The sequence below is a fragment of the Bactrocera oleae genome, chromosome 3 (assembly GCF_042242935.1).
Source record: "Bactrocera oleae isolate idBacOlea1 chromosome 3, idBacOlea1, whole genome shotgun sequence".
Taxonomy (NCBI): Eukaryota; Metazoa; Arthropoda; class Insecta; order Diptera; family Tephritidae; genus Bactrocera; species Bactrocera oleae.
The window spans coordinates 58,141,614-58,166,835 of record NC_091537.1 but is presented as its reverse complement, the minus strand read 5'-3'; the positions used below and the strand labels follow the sequence as shown (position 1 = coordinate 58,166,835).

Genomic DNA, 25,222 nt, shown 5'->3' with positions numbered 1-25,222 from the left:
ACCTTGTGACCAAAAATTGTCTAAATCGAACCAAAACTGTTCAAGCCCCTAGGTACTAAATATGTGTGTGTTTACGGAAAATATCGGTCAATGTGTAAAATATATAATTGAAATTCATATAATAAACCTCCGAATATAGTATGTCTTGGTGTCAAAAATGGGTTACACCCGAAAAGAGAACTTTCTTACTTGTTTTTAATTTTAATTATTACAAATTTACGTTTCATTTGGCACAAAAAATGCAAAAATTTGTACACCACACTAAATATTAAGGTAAGGGGATTATATCCACTTGTGAATTTCAGAAAATTTAGTTTTTTATGCTTATATTTCGAATGTATGTACATACATATTACATACCATTTTCGCACTATGACATAGAAATATAAAAAGAACGTTATACACCGAATTTGGTTGAAATCGGTTAAGCAGATCCCAAGACATGGGTTTTCACCTAAAAGTGGCGGTGCCACGCCCACTGTCTAATTTTGTACGCGGTTCCTATAAAGTTATCTCATACCATCCCAGAGATGTCTCTGGCGTGTTTCGTGCTTGATTTATCGCGCTTTTAGTAGTTTTTAACAGAACCGTTATATGGGGAGTGGGCGGAGTTGCCACCAGATTTAAACTATTTTCACACTGTGGGTAGATGTTCTAAAAACATTTGCTTCCAGTGAATTTTGTTATTATAGCTTTAGCGGTTTAGGAGATATGCACATTAAACCTAGTAGGGGCGGGACCACGCCCACTTTAAAGAAAATTTTACTGCAGATGCCCCTCCCTTATGTGATCCTGTGTACCAAATAACAGTCTTGTGTCTTATTGCGGAGCTTAGTTATGGCAATTTATTTGTTTTTGATTAATGGCGTTTTGTGGGCGTGGCAGTGGTCCGATTACGCCCATCTGCAATAGAAACCGTCTCACGGTACCAAGAAACATGTCTATCAAGTTTCATAAAGATATCTCAATTTTTACTCTAGTTAGAGCTTTCTCCTCTGCGAATGGCAGGGGCTTAAGTCGCAGGCATTCTCGGCATCTCCCAACTGGTGCGAGCGGTGCTTGCACCCTCACACTGGTTGTCAGAAGCCGTATGCGTGCGACAACCAAGAGCTGCCACCTCCTAATCCAGGGTGTTATGCGACTCCCGTGCCCATTGGATGATTTGCAGCCAGGAGGTAAATTCGGCTGTATTCTAACGGAGCCTTCCCAACACCGGGCCGCATTGGGAAGTAACGGTGGCCTTACCGCGTCAAGGGGCTCTGGCGCGGCGGACTATTTGTTTCCCTTTCCAATAGCTGACCCGACGGCGCGCCTCGTCGCGCCAAGGGTCGTACGAACAAGATGAACAACAAAGACAACAACAAAACCACAACAACAACAACAAAAGGATCCCGGCAACAACAACAGCAAACGACGATGGACATTGATAACGACAAGGGCAGCGGTGCAGGTAAGGGCGAATCAGGGGCTAATCGCAAGTTCAGCTTCCTGGACGCCCTTTCGCCAGAGGAGCGAGCGCTGTTCGAGGAGCATGCCAGAGACGACGACGATGACATGCCCTCGTGCAGCGGCGTTCAGCAGGCGAATTCGACTGCGGCCGCTGCGCCAAAAGAAAAAGAGAAACCCACGGAGACTCTCTCGAGCAGGAGCAACTGCTCGGATGCAGAGGAGTCGCAACGGGCGACCTCCGGTGGGGCTCAAAAACGGAAAAGGAAGAGGGGAGGCAGACTTCCCCCCCTGCCACCAACGGGATGTCCGGGAGGACAAGACGATCCCAGAAGGAAAGGTATGAGCGATGCCAGCCTGAAGTGGTACCTGAGGCACCTCCAGGAGGGAAGAACTCCGGAGGTAGCAGAAAGCCTAGCGCGGAACAGGGTGAGAGGTGACAGCACTTCCCCGGCTTCCGAAAAACAAAAGGGTGGAAATACCGCGGCCATTAGGAAGCGCAATGGCAACAATCGAGGCCACTGCCCAGTAAACGCAACTCAGCCCGCAGGCCGAGGTTGCGAAAGGGCAGCTCCCTCGACCACCCAAGCGGCTAAGCGTAGAAGCGGACAGCTGACGCCACAGGAGCCGAACAACACCAAGCGGCAGAGGGGCAACAACGCACAGGCGACTAGTGGCCACCGCTCCGCCCCAAACCTCCCCCGGCCAGTGGAGGGACAGCGCAGGTATGCGGACGCCCTCAAAGGCATTCGCATGGCTGTGCTGCCGCTGAACTACCCGGCGGAGGCGCTGGGTGCGGAGGAGCTCACATCGCTCCAAGACTTACTCATGGAGGAGGTATTCAGAGGATCTGGATACAAGGCCTCCTTCCACGGGGTATATTTTAAGGGAGGCATGCTGCAGGTTGACTGCAAGGATGAGAGGTCGGCTTGTTGGCCGAGGGAGATCGCTCCCAAGCTAACCGGCTGGAACGGCCCCATCCTCAGCGCGAAAAAGGGGGACGAAATTCCGCCCATGCACAGCATGACGGTCTTCCTCCCCAGATGCGCAGGAAAGCCTTACGAGTTTGCTTTAGGTCTCATTCGCAATCAGAACGATGGCCTCGATACATCGGCCTGGCGGGTGACCAAGAGCATAGCGGAGGATTCAGGATGGAAGCTCAACCTCTGCATTGATGACGAATCATACAAATTCGTCAGGAGGGTGAGCTTCCGCCTGAACTACAGGTTCAGCTCGGTGGTCCTGAGGCCGTTCAAGCCAAAAACGATCACCGAGGGCGATGCGGGAAAAGAAATGCAGGTGGATGAGGTTGCGACTCAACCCTGCGCAAGTACGTCGAAGCAGGCGGCAACTGCTGAGACAATGGCGAAGGTCCCCTCCGAGAAGACGGGCGAGCAAGGAGGGGCGCTACCCTCCACTCAGGAGCTTCTGGAGGGGCTCACAAACCTGGCGGGAGACATCGCGGAGGACGGTGAGCATGAGGACCTACTCCTTATGGAACCGATCCCGTAGTGGGGCCGCGTCTAGAAGTTGCCCAGGTGAACCTGCATCACGCGGCGTCAGCCTCGGCGGTTATCGCGAGCAGGTTCACGATGGATGGACTGGGCATACTGCTGATCCAGGAGCCGTGGGTCAATAAAGGAGAGGTCAGGGGCCTCAAAACGGAGTCAAATAAGGTAATCTGGGATCTCTCAAGTGAGAGACCCAGAACCTGCATAGTACTTAGGAACGGTATTGACTTCTTCTGTATTTCAGAGTTCCTAACTCAGGACCTGGTCGCTGTGCAAGCGAAGAACGACGAAGGAGCGGACTTCGTCGTGGCAGCGGCCTATTTTCCGGGGGAGACTCCGACAGCACCCCCAGAGGCAGTCGGCAACCTGGTGGAGTATTGCAGGAGGAATAAGCTGCCCCTCATTATGGGCTGCGATGCGAATGCCCACCACACCGAATGGGGCAGCACGGACTGCAACACACGGGGTGAGTCTCTTATCGAGTTTATAGTCAGTAAGAATTTAAGTATAGCAAATGTGGGGTGCGATCCCACTTTTGTAACTAGTGTCAGAAGGGAGGTGCTTGATATCACGCTCAGTAACGAGTTTGAGGTAGGGCTGATCTTACAATGGAGGGTATCATCGGAACCCTCCATGTCGGATCACTGTATCATAAGATTCGTGCTGGGGATGGGGGTCAAGCAACTCCCTCCCAAACGTATCCCTGGGAACACGGACTGGGCCGTTTTCAGGGAATTACTCGCAACTAGAATTAGCAGTAGGGAGCAGTTGGATAGAAGCGCAACGGCTTCTGGATTGGAGAGCAGACTGTCTGCCCTAAACCAATCCATTATAGAAGCTTATCATAGCAGCTGCCCCCTAAAGACAACCGCCAAGGGCGGTAAATGCTCCTGGTGGTCTAGTAAACTCTCAGTCCTAAGAAAAACGGTGCGCAAGCTATTCAATAAGGCTAAGCGCACCGGAAACTGGGAGGATTACAGATGCAGCCTAACTGCTTATAATAAGGAGATTAGGACCGCGAAACGGAAGAGCTTTAGGAAGTTCTGTGAGAGCGTCTCCTCAACCCCAGAGGCAGCTAGACTGCATAAGGCTCTGGCTAGAGGAAAGACGGACACAGCACTAGCGATTAAACGATCTGATGGGACCTATACGTCTAGCGCAGAAGAAAGAGCTACGGCTCTTCTACTAGCGCATTTCCCGGAGACGATTCAAGAAGACCAGATTCGACCTATGGTCGAACGAAGGCCGTCACGCTTGGACTGGACAGTCGCAAAACAGCTCTTCACTGCAGACTCCATCAAGTGGGCGCTGGCCTCCTTTGAAAAATATAAGTCACCGGGTGCGGACGGTATCCTTCCAGCTTTTCTGCAACAGGGGGAGCAGGTGCTACTGCCCCACCTTGTTCGGCTGATGAGGGATAGCCTAGCGCTGGCGTATATCCCAGAACCATGGCGCACCGCAAAGGTGATCTTCATACCCAAAGTAGGGAGGAAAGACTACTCATTGGTGAAATCGTTCAGGCCAATCAGTCTTACTTCCTTCCTACTCAAAAGTATGGAAAAGATCATAGACCACGAAGTACGATCGAAGGTGCTGAAGGCTTCACCGCTTCATGAGAAGCAACATGCTTACAGAGCAGGCAGGTCAACAAACACTGCTCTGTACCAGCTAACCTCAGAGATCCAGAATTCGTTAGATAGGGGCGAGGTGGTGTTATGCGCCTTCCTCGACATAGAAGGTGCCTTTGACAACACGTCTCACGAGAGCGTGTCAAGAGCACTGGAGAAAAGGAGCGTGGCAGCACCAGTGCGCAGATGGATTACAGCCGTACTGCGCACTAGGGTGGCGGAAACCGCAGTAGGAGAAACTAAAATTCGTCTGGGAACAACAAGAGGCTGCCCACAGGGTGGAGTGCTATCCCCCCTACTTTGGAGCCTAGTTGTGGACGATCTCCTTGAGCGGCTGACTAGCAATGGAATCCGCTGTCAGGGATATGCGGATGACATTGTTATCTTAGCTAGAGGAAAATTTGAAGACACACTCTGCGATATCGTTCAGAGGGGATTGGGACTGGCAAAGGGATGGTGTAGTGGGGTTGGCTTAAGCATCAACCCCGCTAAAACTACAATCATTCCCTTCACCAGACGGAGATCACTGCCGGGCCTCAGGAGTATATCCCTGGACGGCAGAGTGGTTGAGATGGCCAGCACGGTCAAGTACCTGGGCCTCACACTGGATTCCACACTACTATGGAATCAGCATGTGAACCAGACCTTAACCAAAGCTACTAAGGCACTCATGGTGTGCAACCGACTTGCTTCCTGGGGGTGCTCCCCAAGGACTATTAGGTGGATGTACACCATGATCGTGAGACCGATTATCACGTATGGAGCGGTATCGTGGGGTTCGAGAGCATCGCAGACTTCGGTAGGACTTAAACTGTCGAAGCTGCAAAGACTTGCCTGCATCTGCGCGTCGGGAGCAATGCGAACGTGTCCGACCGCAGCACTGGAAGTTATGCTAGAACTTTCACCGCTACACCTTTTAATCAAACAGACTGCCAAACGAACTCTGCTCCAAATGACAGCAGAGGGAGCTGGCAAAGGGAAGGTAATCTCATCCCAACAGATGAAAGAGCTAAGTGAGGAAATACCACTAGCCCTTCTCCCAAGGGATAGCATTACCAAAGTAGTAAACTTCAGCAGAAAGTTTCAAGTAACCCTTGGCAGCAAATCTGAGTGGAATGACTCTTCACTGGACCGGCTGCTAAGGGGTAGCACCATCAAGTGGTACACCGACGGGTCGAAAACGGAGGAGGGGATTGGTGCAGGGGTCGCTGGGCCAAGCACCAAACTCTCCATTCCCATGGGAAGTTTCCCAAGCATTTTCCAAGCTGAGGTCTATGCTATAAGTCGGTGTGTAGGGATAAACCTCCAACGCAACTATCGCAATAAGAGTATCACTATACTCAGCGATAGTCAGGCGGCACTAAGAGCGATCTCAGCCTATGAGGTCAGATCTCTCCTAGTGATGGAGTGTATAGAACGGCTGAACAGCCTATCTAAGCAAAACCGAGTACACCTTATTTGGGTGCCTGGCCATAGGGGTATAGCTGGGAACGAACTAGCTGACGAATTATCCCGCTCTGCAGCCTCTACAAAAATGGTAGGGCCGGAACCATACATAGCGGTTGGTCCTCATACCATCAAAGAGCTCCTCCGAAGGGAGGAAAGAGCAAGCAGGGAGATACATTGGCAACAACTTCAGGGCATGCACCATGCCAGACTGCTATTGGGGGGTTACGACCTCAAGCGGTTTAAAGCCATAATTAATCTCCCCAGAAACAAATTCCGGCTACTGGCAGCGTTCTACACCGGCCATTGCAGGCTCAAGAAGCACCTCTTTAACATGGGCATAGCCGCTTCTGCAAACTGCCGGTTCTTCGACATAGAGCCGGAAACCCCTGAGCATCTGCTGATGAACTGCACAGCAGTCTGCAGACGCAGAATCAAGGCCTTGGGATCCATGTTTCCACACAGGGATCGTATCGCCTCACTAGCACCCAGCAGAATTTTGGAATTTATCAACATGCTGGGCCTAGATGATACGATATGACTTAGGGGAGGGCACAATAGACCATAGGTCGCGGTGCATACCTCGAAACTAATCTAATCTAATCTAATCGCCACTTGATTCCTTTATAGCCATACAAATACAATATCTTTCTTAAAATATAAGTATCTTAATTGTAAGTTACTCTCACTTGGTTATTTTAATTTGCCCAGCAGTTATCCTCAAGCACTTTGCGAAAATGTATTGTATAACGAAATGTCCCTGGTGAATTGTCAACAATTTAATTCAAACTACAACAACAATAACAAAATTCTTGATCTTTGTTTTAACGAGACTAATGTTATAGTCAGCAGAGCAGACCCACTCATCAATGAAGACTATCATCATCCAGCATTGGAAATAGATGGTGATATCCAAGCAAATATCAAGAAAAATACTTCTCTCAGACTGATATTCAACGAAGCAAACTACATTGGGTTGAATGAAGTTATGCCCAATCTGTTCTTGAGAAACTGCGCAGCTGGACTCGCAGAGCTGATTGCACATCTATTTAGTGCGTCATTGGAATCAGGCATGTTTCCATCAGCATGAAAGATCTCATATATTAGTCGTTGTCTAAACTATTTGAAGAAATAGTTCTAACCCAGATCACCACAGCATTTCAGAATATAATATCTACCAGGCAACATGGATTCATCTGCGGTCGATCCACCACTACCAATCTCTAATTATATACTACCTACGTTCTGGATGCAATGAACCATGGTCTCAGTACTCACACTATCTACACTGCCTTCTCCACTCGTACTTTTCAGGATCACATTTACCGATATCTGAAATTTGCAAACTTGCTTGTTTTGTTCTTTTGAATCCCAAAAGTAAGATTCTTGTTTTGGAAAATGAAATGCAATTGACGCCCGTTACAATTTGTGATTGGTTAAGTTTTATGAGCGAAGTATTTTTGGATTGGCTAGCGGCAAAGAATACGGAAAAAATTGGTGGTCTTGGAATAATCGTAGAAATCGATAAAACCAAAGTGGATAAATGAAAAAATAATTGCGGAAGAATAATTGAAGGACAGTGGATTTTTGGAAGTATTGAACGTGGATCAAAAAAGTTTTTCGCTATTCCCGTAAAAGATAGAACCTCTGTAAATCTTGAAAAAATAATTGTAGAAAAAATACACGAAGAAACAACTATTATAACAGACTGTTGGGCGCCTTACAGAAGTTTAAGCAAAAAAAGTTTTCAACATTTAACCGTTAACCACAAATATAACTTCGTAGATCCGGAGTCAAAAGACCATACGCAAAATATTGAAAGACTTTGGCGGGACTTGAAGGATGGAATACCGAAGTATGGACGGCGAAAAGAATACTATTTGGGATTTCTGGCGGAATTTAATTTGAGAAAACGATTTCCACGACACACGGAACAAATTCACCAGTTCTTTTTGGCTGCTGTTCGCTTATATAACCCGAGATAATTTTCAATCTCAACCTCGAGGATAATTTTCATCACGATGCAGAGTATGTGTAATTATAATTTTTCAGAAACGTTTATGAAGAAGAGGAGTAAATACACCAAAAAACTTGAACAATATGTGATTTTTTAAAGAAAAAAATCAAACAATTAATTTAAATGTATCACAATTTTTTACTTTTAATGCATATTTATAAAAAATAAATAAAACAAAACGTTTTTTTTTTTTAACAAATTAAAAAAAAATAGAAATATTAAAAAAATTTACTTCCGCTCACGGATTTGTAATCTACGGGTAAAAATAAGAAAAAATTTCGATTTTGAGGCCTACTTAGTTGGGGGAGCTAAACTATACATTTATCCTATATCAATTTATTAACTTATTTAATTTTGTCACTATTATAGTGCAATAATTATCTAAATGTATTTATACGTGGATTTATAACCGTCTCAGCAATTACTACGTTAATTATTTCGTTTTTAGACATTTATTTTATCTTATATGATGCAAAAATTACTTCATTTCAATATTTAAATTATTTTTCAATTCTATTAATTTTAATAACAAAAGGGTTGTAAATGTCAAAAAACCATTGTTGCCATACTTTTATATTTTGAAACCAAAGAAAAATTAAATAAAAAGAGATATTCAGGGTATACCCCAATTACAAGAATCATAATCATTGATGGACACTAATAAATATTTTAGTTTCCTTCACTTGATAAACCCCGGTGTTGGACCGACCAGGCAATTCCCACAACAGCCGGTTCTACGTTACTGGAATTGACCCGGATCTTATCCGGCCAAGGGCTGTTATTTCGGCGATCTAACCCTGTTTGGATCGGTAAGTTCTAGTTTAAGATTGTCGTCAATCGAGCAACGCCTAGCAGCAGGGTTGCTCCGTATCCTCCTAACCCGTGCTGGCATCGAGTCCAACCCGGGCCCCGAGAATTTTTCTGCTGCGTTTGCGCTAGAAGGCTCCATCCAAACTCCACCCCGGTTAGGTGCAATACATGCAACCGATGGAGCCATCTTAAGACCTGCTCAGGCCTTAAGATCCATAGGGAGTGGACCACGAGTTACGTGCCCCATGCTGCCAACGCAATACTGCGACACCTGCCTCAACGGCTGTGCAACCTGCACCATGTTCGGGCACTGCGCCGCCACTCCAGTCGAGTGGCCAAGATAGGACCTCCACGGCCCTAAGGAGCTCACACAGGCAGCATGATTCCCAGTCTGACCAACCACTCAGATCTTCTGAGTTGTGCAGATTTCAACGTTTTACGTAAGGATCGCGGGAGAGATAATAGTGGAGGCTTAGCCTTCATATTGCATAACACCGTGAAATATCATCAAATCGATGTTGACATCGACCGCAGGGACACTACCCTTGAATGTCAGGGTATAGCTGTCCGGTCAGGCGATGTTGAGCTCGAAATATTTAATATATATATCCCCCCAGTTACATGTTGCCCAACAGGATATTACGCGAACATAGGTGCGCTACTTCGTGGTGAAAACTGTTTGGTGCCAGGCGACTTTAACGCGCATCACGATCTTTGGCACTCCTGCCTGTCAAATGATCGTAGGAGATGGAGCTGGCGGAACAGATTGACGATTCGACATTCTGCACAATGAATGACGAAGCCCCCACCAGAATTATGGGCACCTGTAATTGCTCGCCAGATATTACCATCGCTAGCGGTGATCTGATAAATAGTATAACCTGGCGACCTATGCTAACTCTCGCATCAGACCATCTGCCTATAATTATTTCGATCGAGAGACCTCCTGACTTAATTTCTGTGGACAACCGCACCTTTGTTAACTTTAACAAAGCTAACTGGGTCGGCTTCACAGAATTTACCGAGAGCACCTTCAACGCACTACCCATTCCCACGGACGTCATCGTTGGCGAGCATCAATTCCACAAGGTGATCGCTGCTGCTATTGCTCGCTTCATACCAGCTGAAAGAATCGCGGAACTCCGCCCAAATTTCCCAGCCGAAGCAGCTGTACTAGCAAATAAGCGCGATACCTTACGCCATGCCGATCCCTGTGATCCCCGAATAAGGGATCTCAATTTGGAGATTCGGCAAATGGTAAATCATCAAAAGCGGACAAAATGGATAGAGCACCTGAAGTCCTGCAACCTCTCCACCGGTGGAAGCAAGCTTTGGACTACTGTCAGGCCCTGTCAAATCCGAGGAGACATGACGGTCGGGTTGTTATTTAATTCAATGGCCATGCATCCTCGGACCCGAGGAAGTGCGCGAGCTATTTTATTTTAGCCGGCAGTTTACACTGCATCCTTCGACTGACAAGGCCAAACGATGTGTTACCCGACGGCTGCGCAAAATGCCAAAAGACTGTGCACCACATGCTTTCACCGATGGGGAGGTTCAGAGTGCCAACACAAAGGCCAAATCTTTTAAATCCATTGGCCCTGATGGAAAAAGCATGCTGATGCTAAAACATCTAGGCTCGAAGGGAGTAAGCTACCTCACCAAGGTCCTCAACTTGTCGGAGACCACTCTTCAAATACCCGATGGGTGGAAAGTCGGAAGAGTGGTTCCACTACTGAAACCTGGGAAACCCGCCAACAAAGGGGAGTCTTATCGTCCGATAACTCTCCCTTCCCCAGTAGTGAAGACACTTGAGGACCGTTCCCACGACAGTCGGGTCTACGTAACCGGAACGGACCCGGATTTCTTCCGGCCAAGGACTGTCAACTCGGCAGAATTCTGCCGCTACAACAACAACAACACTTGAGGCCTTGCTACTCCCGACATTCACTCACCACCTGAGTCTAGCAGAACATCAGCACGGCTTCCGAAAAGTGCACAGCACCACCACAGCACTTAGCGTCATAAACGCCTAGATAGCTCATGGCCTAAACCAGAAGCCACCCTGCGAGAGGACGATCCTCGTAGCGTTGGACTTGTCGAAAGCCTTCGACGTCAACTCGGCAGATTTCTGCCGCTACAACAACAACAACACTTGAGGCCTTTCTACTCCCGACTTTCACTCACCACCTGAGTCTAGCAGAACATCAGCACGGCTTCCGAAAAGTGCACAGCACCACCACAGCACTTAGCGTCATAAACGCCTAGATAGCTCATGGCCTTAACCAGAAGCCACCCTGCGAGAGGACGATCCTCGTAGCGTTGGACTTGTCGAAAGCCTTCGACACAGTCAACCACACAACGCTACTTGAGGACGTTGAACAATCTACGCTCCCTCGCACTCCCGACCATCACGGCATGGATGCCTCTTGATGTCCCCGATCGAACACCTAAACAATGAGGTCTGTATGTTTCCGGTTAAGGACCATAACGAGCTCTCCTCTCCAAGCAGTTTCTGCTGGGTTGTTTTCGTAGAAACCACCCCTGCAGTCGTCTGCTTGAAGCGGAACCGCCTCCTAGAAGCATCAAGGTCTTTCCAAAAAGGAGTTCTACGCAAAAAAACCTTGGTACACCCCGATGCTGGATCGACCAAGGATACTTTTTTGAAGCGCAGCCGAAAGCCGCCAACGCAAAAAAAAAGTCTACAAGAAAAAGTAACATTGTCATAGAGGGTATAATCTGTTTTAATTTTTTTTAGTTCGTTTACAAAAGATGTCAATAAGGTAACACTGGTAATTTAACATTTTGCAAGCCTTTTGTTATTGTCAGAATTAATAGAATTGAAAATATTGAATTAACTTTAAACGTAAATATGGTAAATGTATTGTTTAGTGCCCCCAACTAAGGAGGCCTAAAAAATAAATTTTTTTGTAGCATCCCACGATTTCAGGTTTAAGAGGGATATGGTTGGATAGAGAAGATTCTCCAGATCACGAATATATATAATTATTGAAGCCGGAAACTTATAGTTTTCGAGATATTTGCATTTTAAGTTGAAAATTTCAGAAATTTTATTTTACAATTTCACGATTTATGGTGAACTTTTCTTTTATATTATGCACTTATTATACACTAACACTTCACTTCAATGTTTCTACATATTTATTTTATATTAAATATTTAAGTATTTGCTTTAAATAAGCATTTATTATACTCTCGCAACCTGTTGCTACAGAGTATAATAGTTTTGTTCACCTAATGGTGGTTTGTATCACCTAAAACTAATCGAGTTAGATATAGTGTTATATATATATAAATGATCAGGATGAAGAGACGAGTTGAAATCCGGGTGACTGTCTGTCCGTCCGTCCGTCCGTGCAAGCTCTAACTTGAGTAAAAATTGAGATATCTTTATGAAACTTGATAGACATGTTTCACTGCCACAATATAAATTGCCATAACTAAGCTCCACAACAATATACAAGACTCTTATTTGGTATACAGGATCACATTAGGGAGGAGCATCTGCAGTTAAAAAAATTTTTTTGAAGTGGGTGTGGTTCCGCCCCTAATAGGTTTAATGTGCATATCTCCTAAACCGCTAATGCTATAATAACAAAATTCACTGGAAGCTAATGTTTTTAGAACATCTATCTACAGTGTGAAAACAGTTGAAATCGGGTGGCAACTCCGCCCACTCCCCTTATAACGGTACTGTTAAAAACTACTAAAAGCGCGATAAATCAAGCACTAAACACGCCAGAGACATTAAATTTTATCTCTGGGATGGTATAAGATGACTTTATAGGAACCGCGTTCAAAATTAGACAGTATCCTTATCCCATATCTTGGGATCTGCTTAACGGATTTCAACCAAATTCGGTGCATAACGTTCTTTTTATATTTCTATATCATAGTACGAAAATTGGCGAAATCAGACTACAACCACGCCTATTTCCCATATAACACCATTTTCAATTCCATCTGATTCTTTCACTTTCCACTATGCATATCAAACAACAATGATTATATCGGGGTAGAACTTTGGGTGAATAATACGTTTAAAGTATGCCACCTTGTGACCAAAAATTGTCTAAATCGAACCAAAATTGTTCAAGCCTTTAAGTACTAAATATGTGGACCCCAGTGCCTATAGTTGACTTTCTACCGAAAATATCAGTCAACCCACAAAGAAATCTCAAAAGAGTATACCATTTGACTTTGCGAGAGTATAAAATGTTCGGTTACATCCGAATTTAACCTTTCCTTACTTGTTTTTACACAATTTTCGTTCTATGAACAATAACAAATGGGTTCCATGTTGACAGCTAACAAGTGTTGCCATATCTATTATATATGTATATATATATATATATTTATATTTTGAACATTTGACATGAACTATAATTTTGTTCATTCCCTTCTATTGATAAATTATGTTATTGGATTGGCCAGGGTTATTTTTTAGGAAGCGCGGCCGAAGGCCACCAGTGCTGAAAGGAGTTTGATGCGATTGAATTATGAACACCCCGGTGTTGGACCGACCAGGGTATTTTTTGAAGTGCAAATAAGAAATCTAAACAAAAAAATAGTAAAGTTAAAGAGGGTATATCACTCTCTTTAAACTTCAATTTTTATTAAAGATAATTATAATAAAAGTGAAGATTTTGAAAATTTGATATTCCCACAACAGCCGGTTCTGCGATACCGGAATGGCCAAGGGCTGTTATTTCGACGATCTAACCCTGTTTGGATCGATAAGTTTTAGATTAAGTTTGTCGTCATTGGAGCAACGCCTAGCAGCAGGGTTGCTCCGTATCCTCCTGACCCGTGCTGGCATCGAGTCCAACCCGGGCCCCGAGGAATTCTACTGCTGCGTATGCGCAAAAAGGCTCCATCCAAATTCCACCTCGGTTAGGTGCAATACATGCAATGGATGGAGCCATCTTAAGACCTGCTCGGGCCTTAAGACACACAGGGAGTGGACCACGAGTTACGTGGCCCCATGCTGTCAACGCAACAATCCGACATCTGCCTCAACGGCTGTGCAACCTGCACCATGTTCGCGCACTGCGCTGCCACTCCAGTCGAGTGGCCAAGATAGGACCTCCACGGAGCTCACACAGACAGCATAACTCCCAATCTGACCAACCTCCCCCCCCAACCTTCATCCAGCTCCAATCCTCGTGCTAGAACCACCCAGCAACTCCTGGTTCCTCGCACAGTCTGTTCCGTGTGTCAGACCATAATACGCCGGAATGTCACATCAGTCAAGTGCAATTCTTGTACTGGTGGGGTCACTTTCTGTCGTGTTCTGGCCTGCGCACCACACGAGAGTGGAGTGCGTCGTATGTTGCCCCATGCTGTAGGAGTCTGCCCCCGCAATCACATACAGTGGCGTCGCCAACAAACACCACAGTGCGACAACCGCCCATGCGGATAGCACAGCTGCAAGATCGAGGAGATAGTTGCATTTATGAGCCGGAAGCGCGTAACGATAGCTGTGGTCCAAAAACCAAGTTAAACAGCCACTCAGATCTTCAGAGTTGGGCAGGTTTCAACGTTTTACGTAAGGATCGCGAGCGGGATAATGGTGGAGGCCTAGCCTTCATATTGCACAACACCGTGAAATATCGACTAATCGATGTTGACATCGACCGCAGGGACACCACCCTAGAATGTCAGGGTATAGCTGTCCGGTCAGGCGATGTCGAGCTCGAAATATTTTATATATCCCCCCAGTTACATGTTGCCCAACAGGATATCACCCGAATATAGATGCGCTACATCGTGGTGAAAACCGTCTGGTGCTAGGCGACTTTAACGCGCATCACGATCTTTGGCATTCCTGCCTGTCAAACGATCGTAGGGGGATGGAGCTGGCGGAACAGATAGACGATTCGACATTCTGCACGAAGCCCCCACCAGAATTATGGGCTGTAATAGCTCGCCAGATATTACCATCGCTAGCGGTGGTCTGATAAATAGTATAACCTGGCGACCTATGCTAACTCTTGCATCAGACCATCTGCCCATAATTATCTCGATCGTGAAACCTTTTGACTTTATTTCTGTGGATAACCGCACCTATGTTAACTTTAACAAAGCTAACTGGGTCGGCTTCACAGAATTTACTGAGAGCACCTTCAACGCACTATCCATTCCTACGGACGTCATCGTTGGCGAGCGTCAATTCCGCAAGGTTATCGCTGCTGCTACAGCTCGCTTCATACCGGCTGGAGGAATAGCGGAACTCCGCCCTAATTTCCCAGCCGAAGCAGCTGTATTAGCAAATGAGCGCGACACCTTACGCCATGCCGATCCCTGTGATCCCCGAATAAGGGATCTCAATTTGGAGATTCGGCAAATGGTAAATCATCATAAGCGGACAAAATGGATAGAGCACCTGAAGTCCTGCAACCTCTACCGGTGTGAGTAAGCTTTGGACTACTGTCAAGGCCCTGTCAAATCCAAGGAAACATGACGATCGGGTTGAAATCCAATTCGATGGCCATGCCTCCTCGGACCCGAAGAAGTGCGCGAGCTACTTTAGCCGGCAGTTTATACTGCACCCTTCGACCGACAAGGCCAAACGATGTGTTACCCGACGGTTGCGCAAAATGCCAAAAGACTGCGCACCACTTACTTTCACCGATGAGGAGGTTCAGAGTGTCATCAAAAAGGCGAAATCGTCTAAATCCATCGGCCCTGACGGAATAAACATGCTGATGTTAAAACATCTAGGCCCAACGGGAGTAAACTACCTCACCAAGGTCCTCAACCTGTCGATATCCACTCTTCAAATACCCGATGTGTGGAAAGTCGGAAGAGTGGTCCCACTGCTGAAACCTGGGAAACCCGCCAACAAAGGGGAGTCTTATCGCCCGATAACTCTCCTTTCCCCAGTAGTGAAGACACTTGAGGCCTTGTTACTCCCGTCATTCACCCACCACCTGAGCCTAGCAGACCATCAGCATGGTTTCCGTAAAGTGCACAGTACCACCACAGCACTTAGCGTCATAAACGCCCAGATAGTTCATGGCCTGAACCAGAAGCCACCCTGCGAGAGGACGATCCTCGTAGCGTTGAACTTGTCAAAAGCTTTTGACACAGTCAATCACGCAACGCTACTTGAGGACCTGGAACAATCAACGCTCCCTCCAGGGCTGAAGCGGTGGACCATGAACTACCTGAGCGGTCGACACTCATCCGTACTATTTCGAGGTCAAAACTCCAAACTCAGGAAAATTAAACAGGGGGTTCCGCAGGGCGGTGTCCTCTCCCCGCTACTGTTTAATTTCTACATTTCGAAACTCCCCCAGCCACCAGCGGGAATTTGAATGACCTCGTACGCAGATGACTGTACGATATTGACGTCGGGCAATGGAATCGATGGCATGTGTTCAAAAGTAAACGGCTACCTCTCCGATCTTTCTCGCTTCTTTTCTGCAAGGAACTTAACACTCTCCCCCACTAAATCCACAGCGACCATCTTCACCAATTGGACGAAGGAGTACAGACTGGACCTGAACATTTCAGTCGATGGCACAAAAATTCCGACAGTAAATAACCCTAAAATTTTAGGCGTCACTTTGGACAGTCTGTGCTCTTTCACTCCTAACACGACCGCGATAACTGCCAAAGTACAGAGCCGCAACAAAATCCTCAAGTCGCTTGCCGGCAGCTCATGGGGAAAGGACAAAGAAACGTTGTTGGCAACATACAAGGCAATCGGCCGGCCGGTCCTCAATTATGCAGCCGCAATATGGTCGCCTGGATGCAGTGACACGCAGAATAAGAAGCTTCAGACTTGTCAGAACACTGCACTCCGGACTATCACGGGGTGCCTCTTGATGTCCCCAATCGAACACCTACATAGCGAGGCCCGTATGCTTCCGGTTAAGGAACATAATGAGCTCCTCTCCAAGCAGTTTCTGCTGGGATGTTTTCGCAGAAACCACCCCTGCAGACGCCTGCTTACAACGGAGCAGCCTCCTAGGAACATCAAGAGGTCCTTCCTTGACTACGTCGACGACATCAGACAGCACGTCGACCAGACTTCGGACGCAACTAACTTCAGACAAGCACTGACCGCCATCCACAGTGGAGCCATTAACACCTTCACCGACTCCCTTTCAGTGAATGGCGTAATACGAGTCAAACCACCACCCATTGCAGACACAGAGCTAGAGTTGCCTCGCGAATCTAGAGTGACCCTCGCGCAACTTCGTTCTGGATAGTGTAGCAGGTTAAACTCCTACCTATCCAGAATAGACCCTGACATACTAAACACATGTCCTGCATGCAATGAGTCTCCGCATGACAATAACCACCTCTTTGCATGCCCTACAAACCCCACTCATCTAACACCCCTTTCCCTATGGTCCGACCCCGTCGAAACAGCTCGTTTCCTGGGCCTTCCGTTAGATGACCTCGACGACAACGAATCTAGAATTTATCACCCAAACGGGGATTAGATAATCGTTATAACAACAACAACAACCGACAAGGCCAAACGATGTGTTACCCGACGGCTGCGCAAAAGGTCAAAAGACTGCGCACCACTTACTTTCACCGATGGGGAGGTTCAGAGTGTCATCAAAAAGGCGAAATCGTCGTAATCCATCGGCCCTGATGGAATAAGCATGCTGATGTTAAAACACCTAGGCCCAACGGGAGTAAACTACCTCACCAAGGTCCTCAACCTGTCGATATCCACTCTTCAAATACCCGATGTGTGGAAAGTCGGAAGAGTGGTCCCACTGCTGAAACCTGGGAAACCCGCCAACAAAGGGGAGTCTTATCGCCCGATAACTCTCCTTTCCCAGTAGTGAAGACACTTGAGGCCTTGTTACTCCCGTCATTCACCCACCACCTGAGCCTAGCAGACCATCAGCATGGCTTCCGTAAAGTGCACAGTACCACCACAGCACTTAGCGTCATAAACGCCCAGATAGTTCATGGCCTGAACCAGAAGCCACCCTGCGAGAGGACGATCCTCGTAGCGTTGGACTTGTCAAAAGCTTTTGACACAGTCAATCACGCAACGCTACTTGAGGACCTGGAACAATCAACGCGCCCTCCAGGGCTGAAGCGGTGGACCATGAACTACCTGAGCGGTCGGCACTCATCCGTACTATTTCGAGGTCAAAACTCCAAACTCAGGAAAATTAAACGGGGGGTTCCGCAGGGCGGTGTGCTCTCCCCGCTACTGTTTAATTTCTATATTTCAAAACTCCCCCGGCCACCAGCGGGAATTTCAATGACCTCGTACGCAGATGACTGTACGATATTGACGTCGGGCAATGGAATCGATGGCATGTGTTCAAAAGTAAACGGCTACCTCTCCGATCTTTCTCGCTTCTGTTCTGCAAAGAACCTAACACTCTCCCCCCCACTAAATCCACTGCGACCATCTTCACCAATTGGACGAAGGAGTACAGACTGGACCTGAACATTTCAGTCGATGGCACAAAAATTCCGACAGTAAATAACCCTAAATTTTTAGGCGTCACTTTGGACAGTCTGTGCTCTTTCACTCCTCATACGACCGCCATAACTGCCAAAGTACAGAGCCGCAACAAAATCCTCAAGTCGCTTGCCGGCAGCTCATGGGGAAAAGACAAAGAAACGTTGTTGGCAACATACAAGGCAATCGGCCGGCCGGTCCTCAATTATGCAGCCGAAATATGGTCGCCTGCATGCAGTGACACGCAGAATAAGAAGCTTCAGACTTGTCAGAACACTGCACTCAAACAGAAACCACCCCTGCAGTCGCCTGCTTGTAGCGGAGCCGCCTCCTAGGAACATCAAGAGGTCCTTCCTTGACTACGTCGACGACATTAGACAGTACGCCGACCAGACTTCGGACGCAACTAACTTCAGACAGGCACTGACCGCCATTCACAGTGGAGCCATTAACACCTTCACCGACTCCCTCTCAGTGAATGGCGTAATACGAGTCAAACCACCACCCATTGCAGGCACAGAGCTCGAGTTGCCTCGCGAATCTAGAGTGACCCTCGCGCAACTTCGTTCTGGATACTATAGCAGGTTAAACTCCTACCTATCCAGAATAGACCCTGACATACCAAACACATGTCCTGCATGCAATGAGTCTCCGCATGACACTAACCACCTCTTTGCATGCCAAACAAACCCCACTCATCTAACACCCCTCTCCCTATGGACCGACCCCGTCGAAACAGCTCGTTTCCTGGGCCTTCCGTTAGATGACCTCGACGACAACGAATCTAGAGTTTATCACCAAAACGGGGATTAGATAATCGTTACAACACCAACAACAAAATTTGATATAATAATACATATAGAGTAAAAATATAGCAAATAAGCATCATGACCCATTTGTGAAATTATCAGATGCAATAAAATATACGTTGAAGTCATAAAACCTTTTTATTTTATTAAAATTGGAAAATTTAGTTCAAAATATTTTGTAGAGGTAATTGGGTTTTCTATTTATTTTGATTTCTTTCATTCGTTTGGATATGGCAACAGTTATTAACTGATAACATGGAACCCATTTTTTATTGTTCATATAACGAAAATTGTATAAAAATAAAATTCTTATTTTAAGCAAATATTTAAATATTTAATATAAAATAAATATGTAGAAACATTGTAGTAAAGTGTTAGTGTATAATATAAAAGAAAAGTTAACCATAAATCGAAAAATTGTGAAATAAAATTTCTGAAATTTTCAACCTAAAATGCAAATATCTCGAAAACATTAAGTTTCCGGCGGCAATAATAATATATATTTTCGCGAATCTCCTCTATCGAACCATACCCCTCTTAACCCTATGCATTAAAAATAAAAAATTTTTTGAAGCCTCCTTAGTTGGGGACCTAAATTATACATTTACCAATAAATATGTAGAAATGTAGTGAAGTGTAACTGTATAAGTGCAAAAGAAAAGTAAACTATGAATTGAGAAATTGCTACAATAGCGTAAAACATTCAGTACCTCACATAATACCAATAATATTAGAAGTGCCCTGTCGATGCTTATACGTAGCAGCAATTATAAAATTATTTGAATAATATCATATCTTTGACATAACCACCTACCCCTTTTTCCGGCTTTACATTATTTTCATCAGTTCCCAAATCAGCAAACCTTGGTTTAATATGATTTCCATACTCGATGTTGCTTTTTATTTCACTATTTTTATATTCGTTGATAACAGATTTAATGTCATTATTTGCATACGGAGGAATGGCTTCCCTATTTATTTGGACTGGACAAAAATTGAAAATAATTTTTTTAAAATTTTAGATACTGTCACATATTCATACACTTTGAAAAACGGCGTCTATCGTTTTCTAGATTTTTGCGCTCAGAGAGCAAAAATTCATCCATTATAATTGATTTCGCTTGATATCACCAACCATTGTATAAATCTAAATAACCAATCCTAATACCATGTTCGCACCGTCACAAAATTAGTGTTTTCGTAGACAAAAGAGGCTTTCACGCGAAAAGTTTTGTTATCATCCATACAAAATCTGTCAAACGAAAACACAGCTTTCGCTGAAAACCCCTTGAAAACTTACATTCCACTCATTATAATCGGTGCCTGCTCTAGTTTAATCGACGCATATTTTACAATTAAAGCTAACTCCTAAGCTTGGATAAAATGATCGGAAACTCTTTGATTCGAGAGAGCGCTGTCAAAGTCCACATTTTTTATAACATTTGACAGTAGTGCCACTAAGAAAAGAAATAAGTTTTGAAATTTTTTAATGTATTTCTTGGGTATTTTTCGATTTCCATTTTACAGAAAAATATACATAATTACAATTAGTTTAACAAGCTAGATATCCTATTCTATCTAATTATATATACATATATATTTTAATCACAAAAGATTTTCAAAATTAACGTTTAAAACTAAATTTAACAAAATAATTTAATATTTCACACTATAAATAAATATCTTTTAATAATTTATTCGGAAGTCAAAGTTTACATAACATTTGCTGGGAATTCTAACCAAATTAAGTATATAAAAGTCAACAAAAAATCTGATATCACAAATTACCCACTGATTTCGCAATTTATTTCTACGGGATTCTTAGTGGTAGTTCATTGTTTTGCTTGTCATCTGTTCAGTAGCTCATGAACTCGTGGTTTTTTTTGGCAGCACTGAAAGTTCATGAGCTCTCTCATAAGGCAAAGAGAGGAGTTTCGGATCATTTTATCCATGCTCCTAAGTGCGCTTTTACATTGGGACTCAAAAGAGTCTCATTTGTTTCAAATTCTCTTTTGGTGTCGCTCTGTGCATTCACACGAGCAAAAAGAGTCCAGCAACTCGAGTCTAGTTTTTCTGCATTCCTTTTCACAAAATTTTCGTGAATATTTGTGCAGTTCGACTGCGTAACACCTAGAGCGTGTTGTATATTTCATTTGTATGTTAGGATGGTGGTCCCACATTTTGCTTGCAATGAATTAGCATGAATGTGGTAGAACAATATGCATAATAATCCGCTACTAATATTTTCAAGGCCAAATTTATAACAGGAATTTCCTAATCTTTAAGTATTAAAATTTCATAATTTCTTTACTCCATAATCTATATCTTAATTTTCTCCTTATTTACAATTTTTCAAAATATTTCTATTGTTCTATGCATACATATTTGCATATTACATACAAAAAATAGATAACAGAATTAAAATTTGCGAACGAATGCATTTGAAACCGAGCGCTCTTGCAACCATTCAAAGCATTTGAAAGTGAAAAGGAATGCTGAAAGGGGTAGCAGCGAGCTGTTACGAACAAGAACAACAATAAACTGGTTTGAGACTCTTTTGAGTCCCAATATAAAAGCGCACTAACAAAAGATAAAGCGGGATATATACTCGCAGACATATCGGTGCTACATGTCAAGTATTGCCTACCGTCGCATCGTGTATAGGCGTGTATGTATACCAAACTCTAAGTCTGCATACAAGTATGAAAAAAATTGAAATTCCTAAATTTTTCTGCTCACTGGTGCGATGGATAGCAAAGTGTATAGTGTGACATGCAGACGATCTCATTCTTGCTTCAATTTTGCTATGGAAAGTTGTCAAGGATGACATGATGCGAGACTCACTCATTTTCGCTGATTTTTTTGTTATTTTCTTTCCCTGATTATTAAGATTAAGGAAATATGAACAACTGATATCAAAAAAGGCGGGATGCCAGAAATAAACCCGCTAAAAATAGCTAACAAAATCAGTGCGAATCAAATTTCAAAGAACGTGCAACTAATTTAATTTCAACCGTTAATCATACAACCATTATATTTTATTATGACTTGTATTGTTTCTTTGTTATACTTTTTTTTTTATTTATGTAAAATTTTTTTATGCTGTGTGATGTTTTAAAAATTTTATAATATAAATATACGAATTAAGATATGTATATGCGTTATATAGGCCTATTCGGGTACCGAGCACCTAAATATAATAACGAAATGCAAAATACCCAAAAGTTATTTTTGAAATACCCGATCCTTTTTCTTTCGACAGTGGTATGATTGACAAATGTTATAAAACATGTGGGTTTTGACAGCTCTTTCTCTCTGATCTAAGAGTTTCGCATCATTTCATCCTTGAAGTTGTGTGCGCATAATGGCAGTTACTGAAAACGAACGTTTGCGGAAATTTATTTAAGACTTCATAATTCAAACCAAAGATAAAGAGATGCCCAACTTATCTCTCACTGGAAATGAGAGCGCAATCGCTAAACGTCAAAATCTCCTGAGCTCAGGCAACTGTCAAAGTTCAGGAGGTCTGACGTGTAGCTATTGGAAAAAGGGGATCGGCCAGACTAAAATCCTACAGAAAATATGTGAACAGAGAGATTTGTTGCCTTGTCGAATATCCCTAACAAAAATTGGAAAACAATAAAAATGAAATAAAACGCAAAATTGATATGTATGTGATGAAATCTTTTGTGAGGTCATGCTTCGTAGTATTAATTTTCAATTGAAAATGATAAAAAAAACATTTATCAATTGAGAGTTTATAAATTTTTTTACTCTTCAAGTATTGAAGTTCAAAAATCAGTTGCTTTAATATATCATGAAATCACAAAAATGAATTTAAATAGTTTTCTTATATATTTAACGGATACATGTTTACTAATATTTAATCTTATTAAATGTTTGGTATTATAATTTAAATGATGAATGAAAAATTTTTATTTTGGCCAATCTGGCTACAGTGGATCACATATAAAACGCTAGTTTTGAGGCGCTCTCACACTAGAAAGAGTTGGGCATCTAATTATCCCTGGTTCAAACAGTCACCAACGCAAAACCGTGGACCGAAACAGGTGAGCGCAATCGCACCGTACGGTAGGATATTCGCAAAATTTGGATTTTTCGTGTAGAAACAAGTGAGCTGAGAGTGAGAGAATAATCTCTTGCAACGCAGTGTTGCCAGTCTCGATATTTTGTAGTAATTAAAAAATAAACATGAATATATTTGAGATATTAAAATAACTTAAATCACAGCCGAATACATTTATTTATAAATAGGTACAGCATTTTTAATAGTTGGATTATAGTTTTGGGCTTTTACAGTATCAAAAATTTTAACTAAAAATCTAAATGTGTGAAAAATCGTGTATACAAATAGAACAATGGTGAAATGAAAACAAAAGAGAACAACCGATTTCCGCTTGGCAACCACGGGCATTACTTTTGACAAATTTGCTTTGATACGGGTGGTAAGTACGGAAGGGAGGAATGTTGGTGACTGCTCGAGCTATTAGTTGCGAAAAAGTTTTGTGAGAGCTAAAAAAGGTCACTATAAAAATAAGTTGAAGCGTTTGCAAAGTTGACATAGACTTTAAATTAAATATAGGGAAATTGATGAGGATGCCACTATCAAAATAAATAAGTTAGAAAGGTCTGGTGCTAGTGGAGATGACATTTAAGACCCAACGCTTTGCTATTTTTACCACTTAGACTCCTTAGAGACCACGAAATAACACCAAAATTTATTTTCAGCGCACACCGAAATTCTAAGTAGGGCTACAATTTCCTCTTCTGATGACATGTCCGTTCACTACAACGATTACAATGAAGTGATATCTGAACAACATGTCGTACAAGTGTATAATGAACTGACTTGCGACCCGTATGCGTAGTGTGCTTTTACATTGGGACTCTTTTGGCCCTCATTATTTGCAAATTCTCTTTTGGTGTCGCTCTGTGCATTCACACGAGCCAAAAGAGTCCAGCAACTTAAATCGAGCTTTTCTGTCATTCCTTTTCATAAAATTTTCTAAAATATTTGTGCGGTTCAACTACGCAACACTTAGAGCGTGTTGCATGTATCATTTGTATGTTGGGATGATGGTCTCACATTTTGCTTGCAATGAATAATTACCATGAATATGGTAGAACAATATTCATAAAACCTACCCGCTTAATAGTTTCAAAAAGATACTTAAGACGGGAATTCCCTAAACCACCAGAATGTATTGAATATCCGCTACTAATATTTCCAAAGGCAAATTTATAACAGGAATTTCCTAATCTTTAAGTATTAAAATTTCATAATTTCTTTATTCCATTTTTTTGTCTATTTATTATAAAACATCTTTGAATTAATTACAATTCTCATTTTAAATAAAATAATATTCGAACTTATAGCTTTGCGGTTAAAAGAAATAAATATGAAAGCATAATTATATTTTATGTTAATATAAAAAAGTAAAGCTACCATTTTTACTAGAATTATTTTATGTATACTGGTATATTATAACATTTAATACCGCTATATGTTATTAAAAATGTAAATTGAATATTTGTTGAGTATCTTAATTTTCTCCTAATTTACAATTTTTCAAAATATTTTTATTATTCTATGCATAAATATTTGCATATTATATATAAAAAATTGATAACAGAATTCAAATTTACGAACAAATTCATTTGAAACGGAGCGCTCTTGCAACCGTTCAAAGAATTTGAAAGTGAAAAGGAATGCTGAAAAGGGTAGCAGCGAGCTGTTACGAACAAGAACACAAAGCGTGCCACCCATACAAGTCTGCATATAACTCATAATCGGCAAATTCTTTTTTGGTGTCGCTCTGTGCGTTTACACGAGCAAAGAGAATCCCGCAACTCGAAGCGCGTTTTCCTGCTATTGCTTTTCATAAAATTGTTTCAAATGTTTGTGCGGTTCCGCTACGCGACGCTTTGAGTGTCTTGCATATTTCATTTGTATGTTGGGATGGTGGTCTCACATTTTGCTTGCTGTCGGGGTACTCGACGTTGAGTTTGCCGGTGTGCCAAATAAAATAAAATGTTAATTTAATTTCGACAAAATGTGACTTTAA

General features: G+C 43.3%; 1 protein-coding gene and 1 long non-coding RNA gene across 7 annotated transcripts in view; one reads left to right on the top strand and one right to left on the bottom strand.

Annotated features, from left to right (window-relative positions):
• LOC106622678 (uncharacterized) overlaps nt 1-20,430 on the bottom strand; it is a 95,833-nt gene extending 75,403 nt beyond the window's left edge. For 4 of the 6 annotated variants that reach the window (XR_011395370.1, XR_011395369.1, XM_070106670.1 and 1 more), the window contains exons 1-2: nt 20,179-20,430; nt 19,951-20,120 (exon numbers count right to left, since the gene is read on the bottom strand). Coding sequence is in view for 2 of the 6 variants with exons in the window: in XM_070106670.1 (XP_069962771.1) it covers nt 19,951-20,120; nt 20,179-20,242 (234 nt within the window). In the remaining 4 variants the exon portion in view is untranslated. Of the gene's footprint in view, nt 1-19,950 lie in introns of all 6 variants that reach the window. The other 2 variants (XM_070106672.1, XM_070106671.1) reach the window with 1 other exon arrangement.
• LOC138856242 (uncharacterized) lies at nt 1,951-3,322 on the top strand. Its single transcript, XR_011395368.1, has 2 exons — nt 1,951-3,122; nt 3,202-3,322. It is a non-coding gene; the product is annotated as an uncharacterized lncRNA (long non-coding RNA).
• Nucleotides 20,431-25,222: the final 4,792 nt, after the last annotated feature.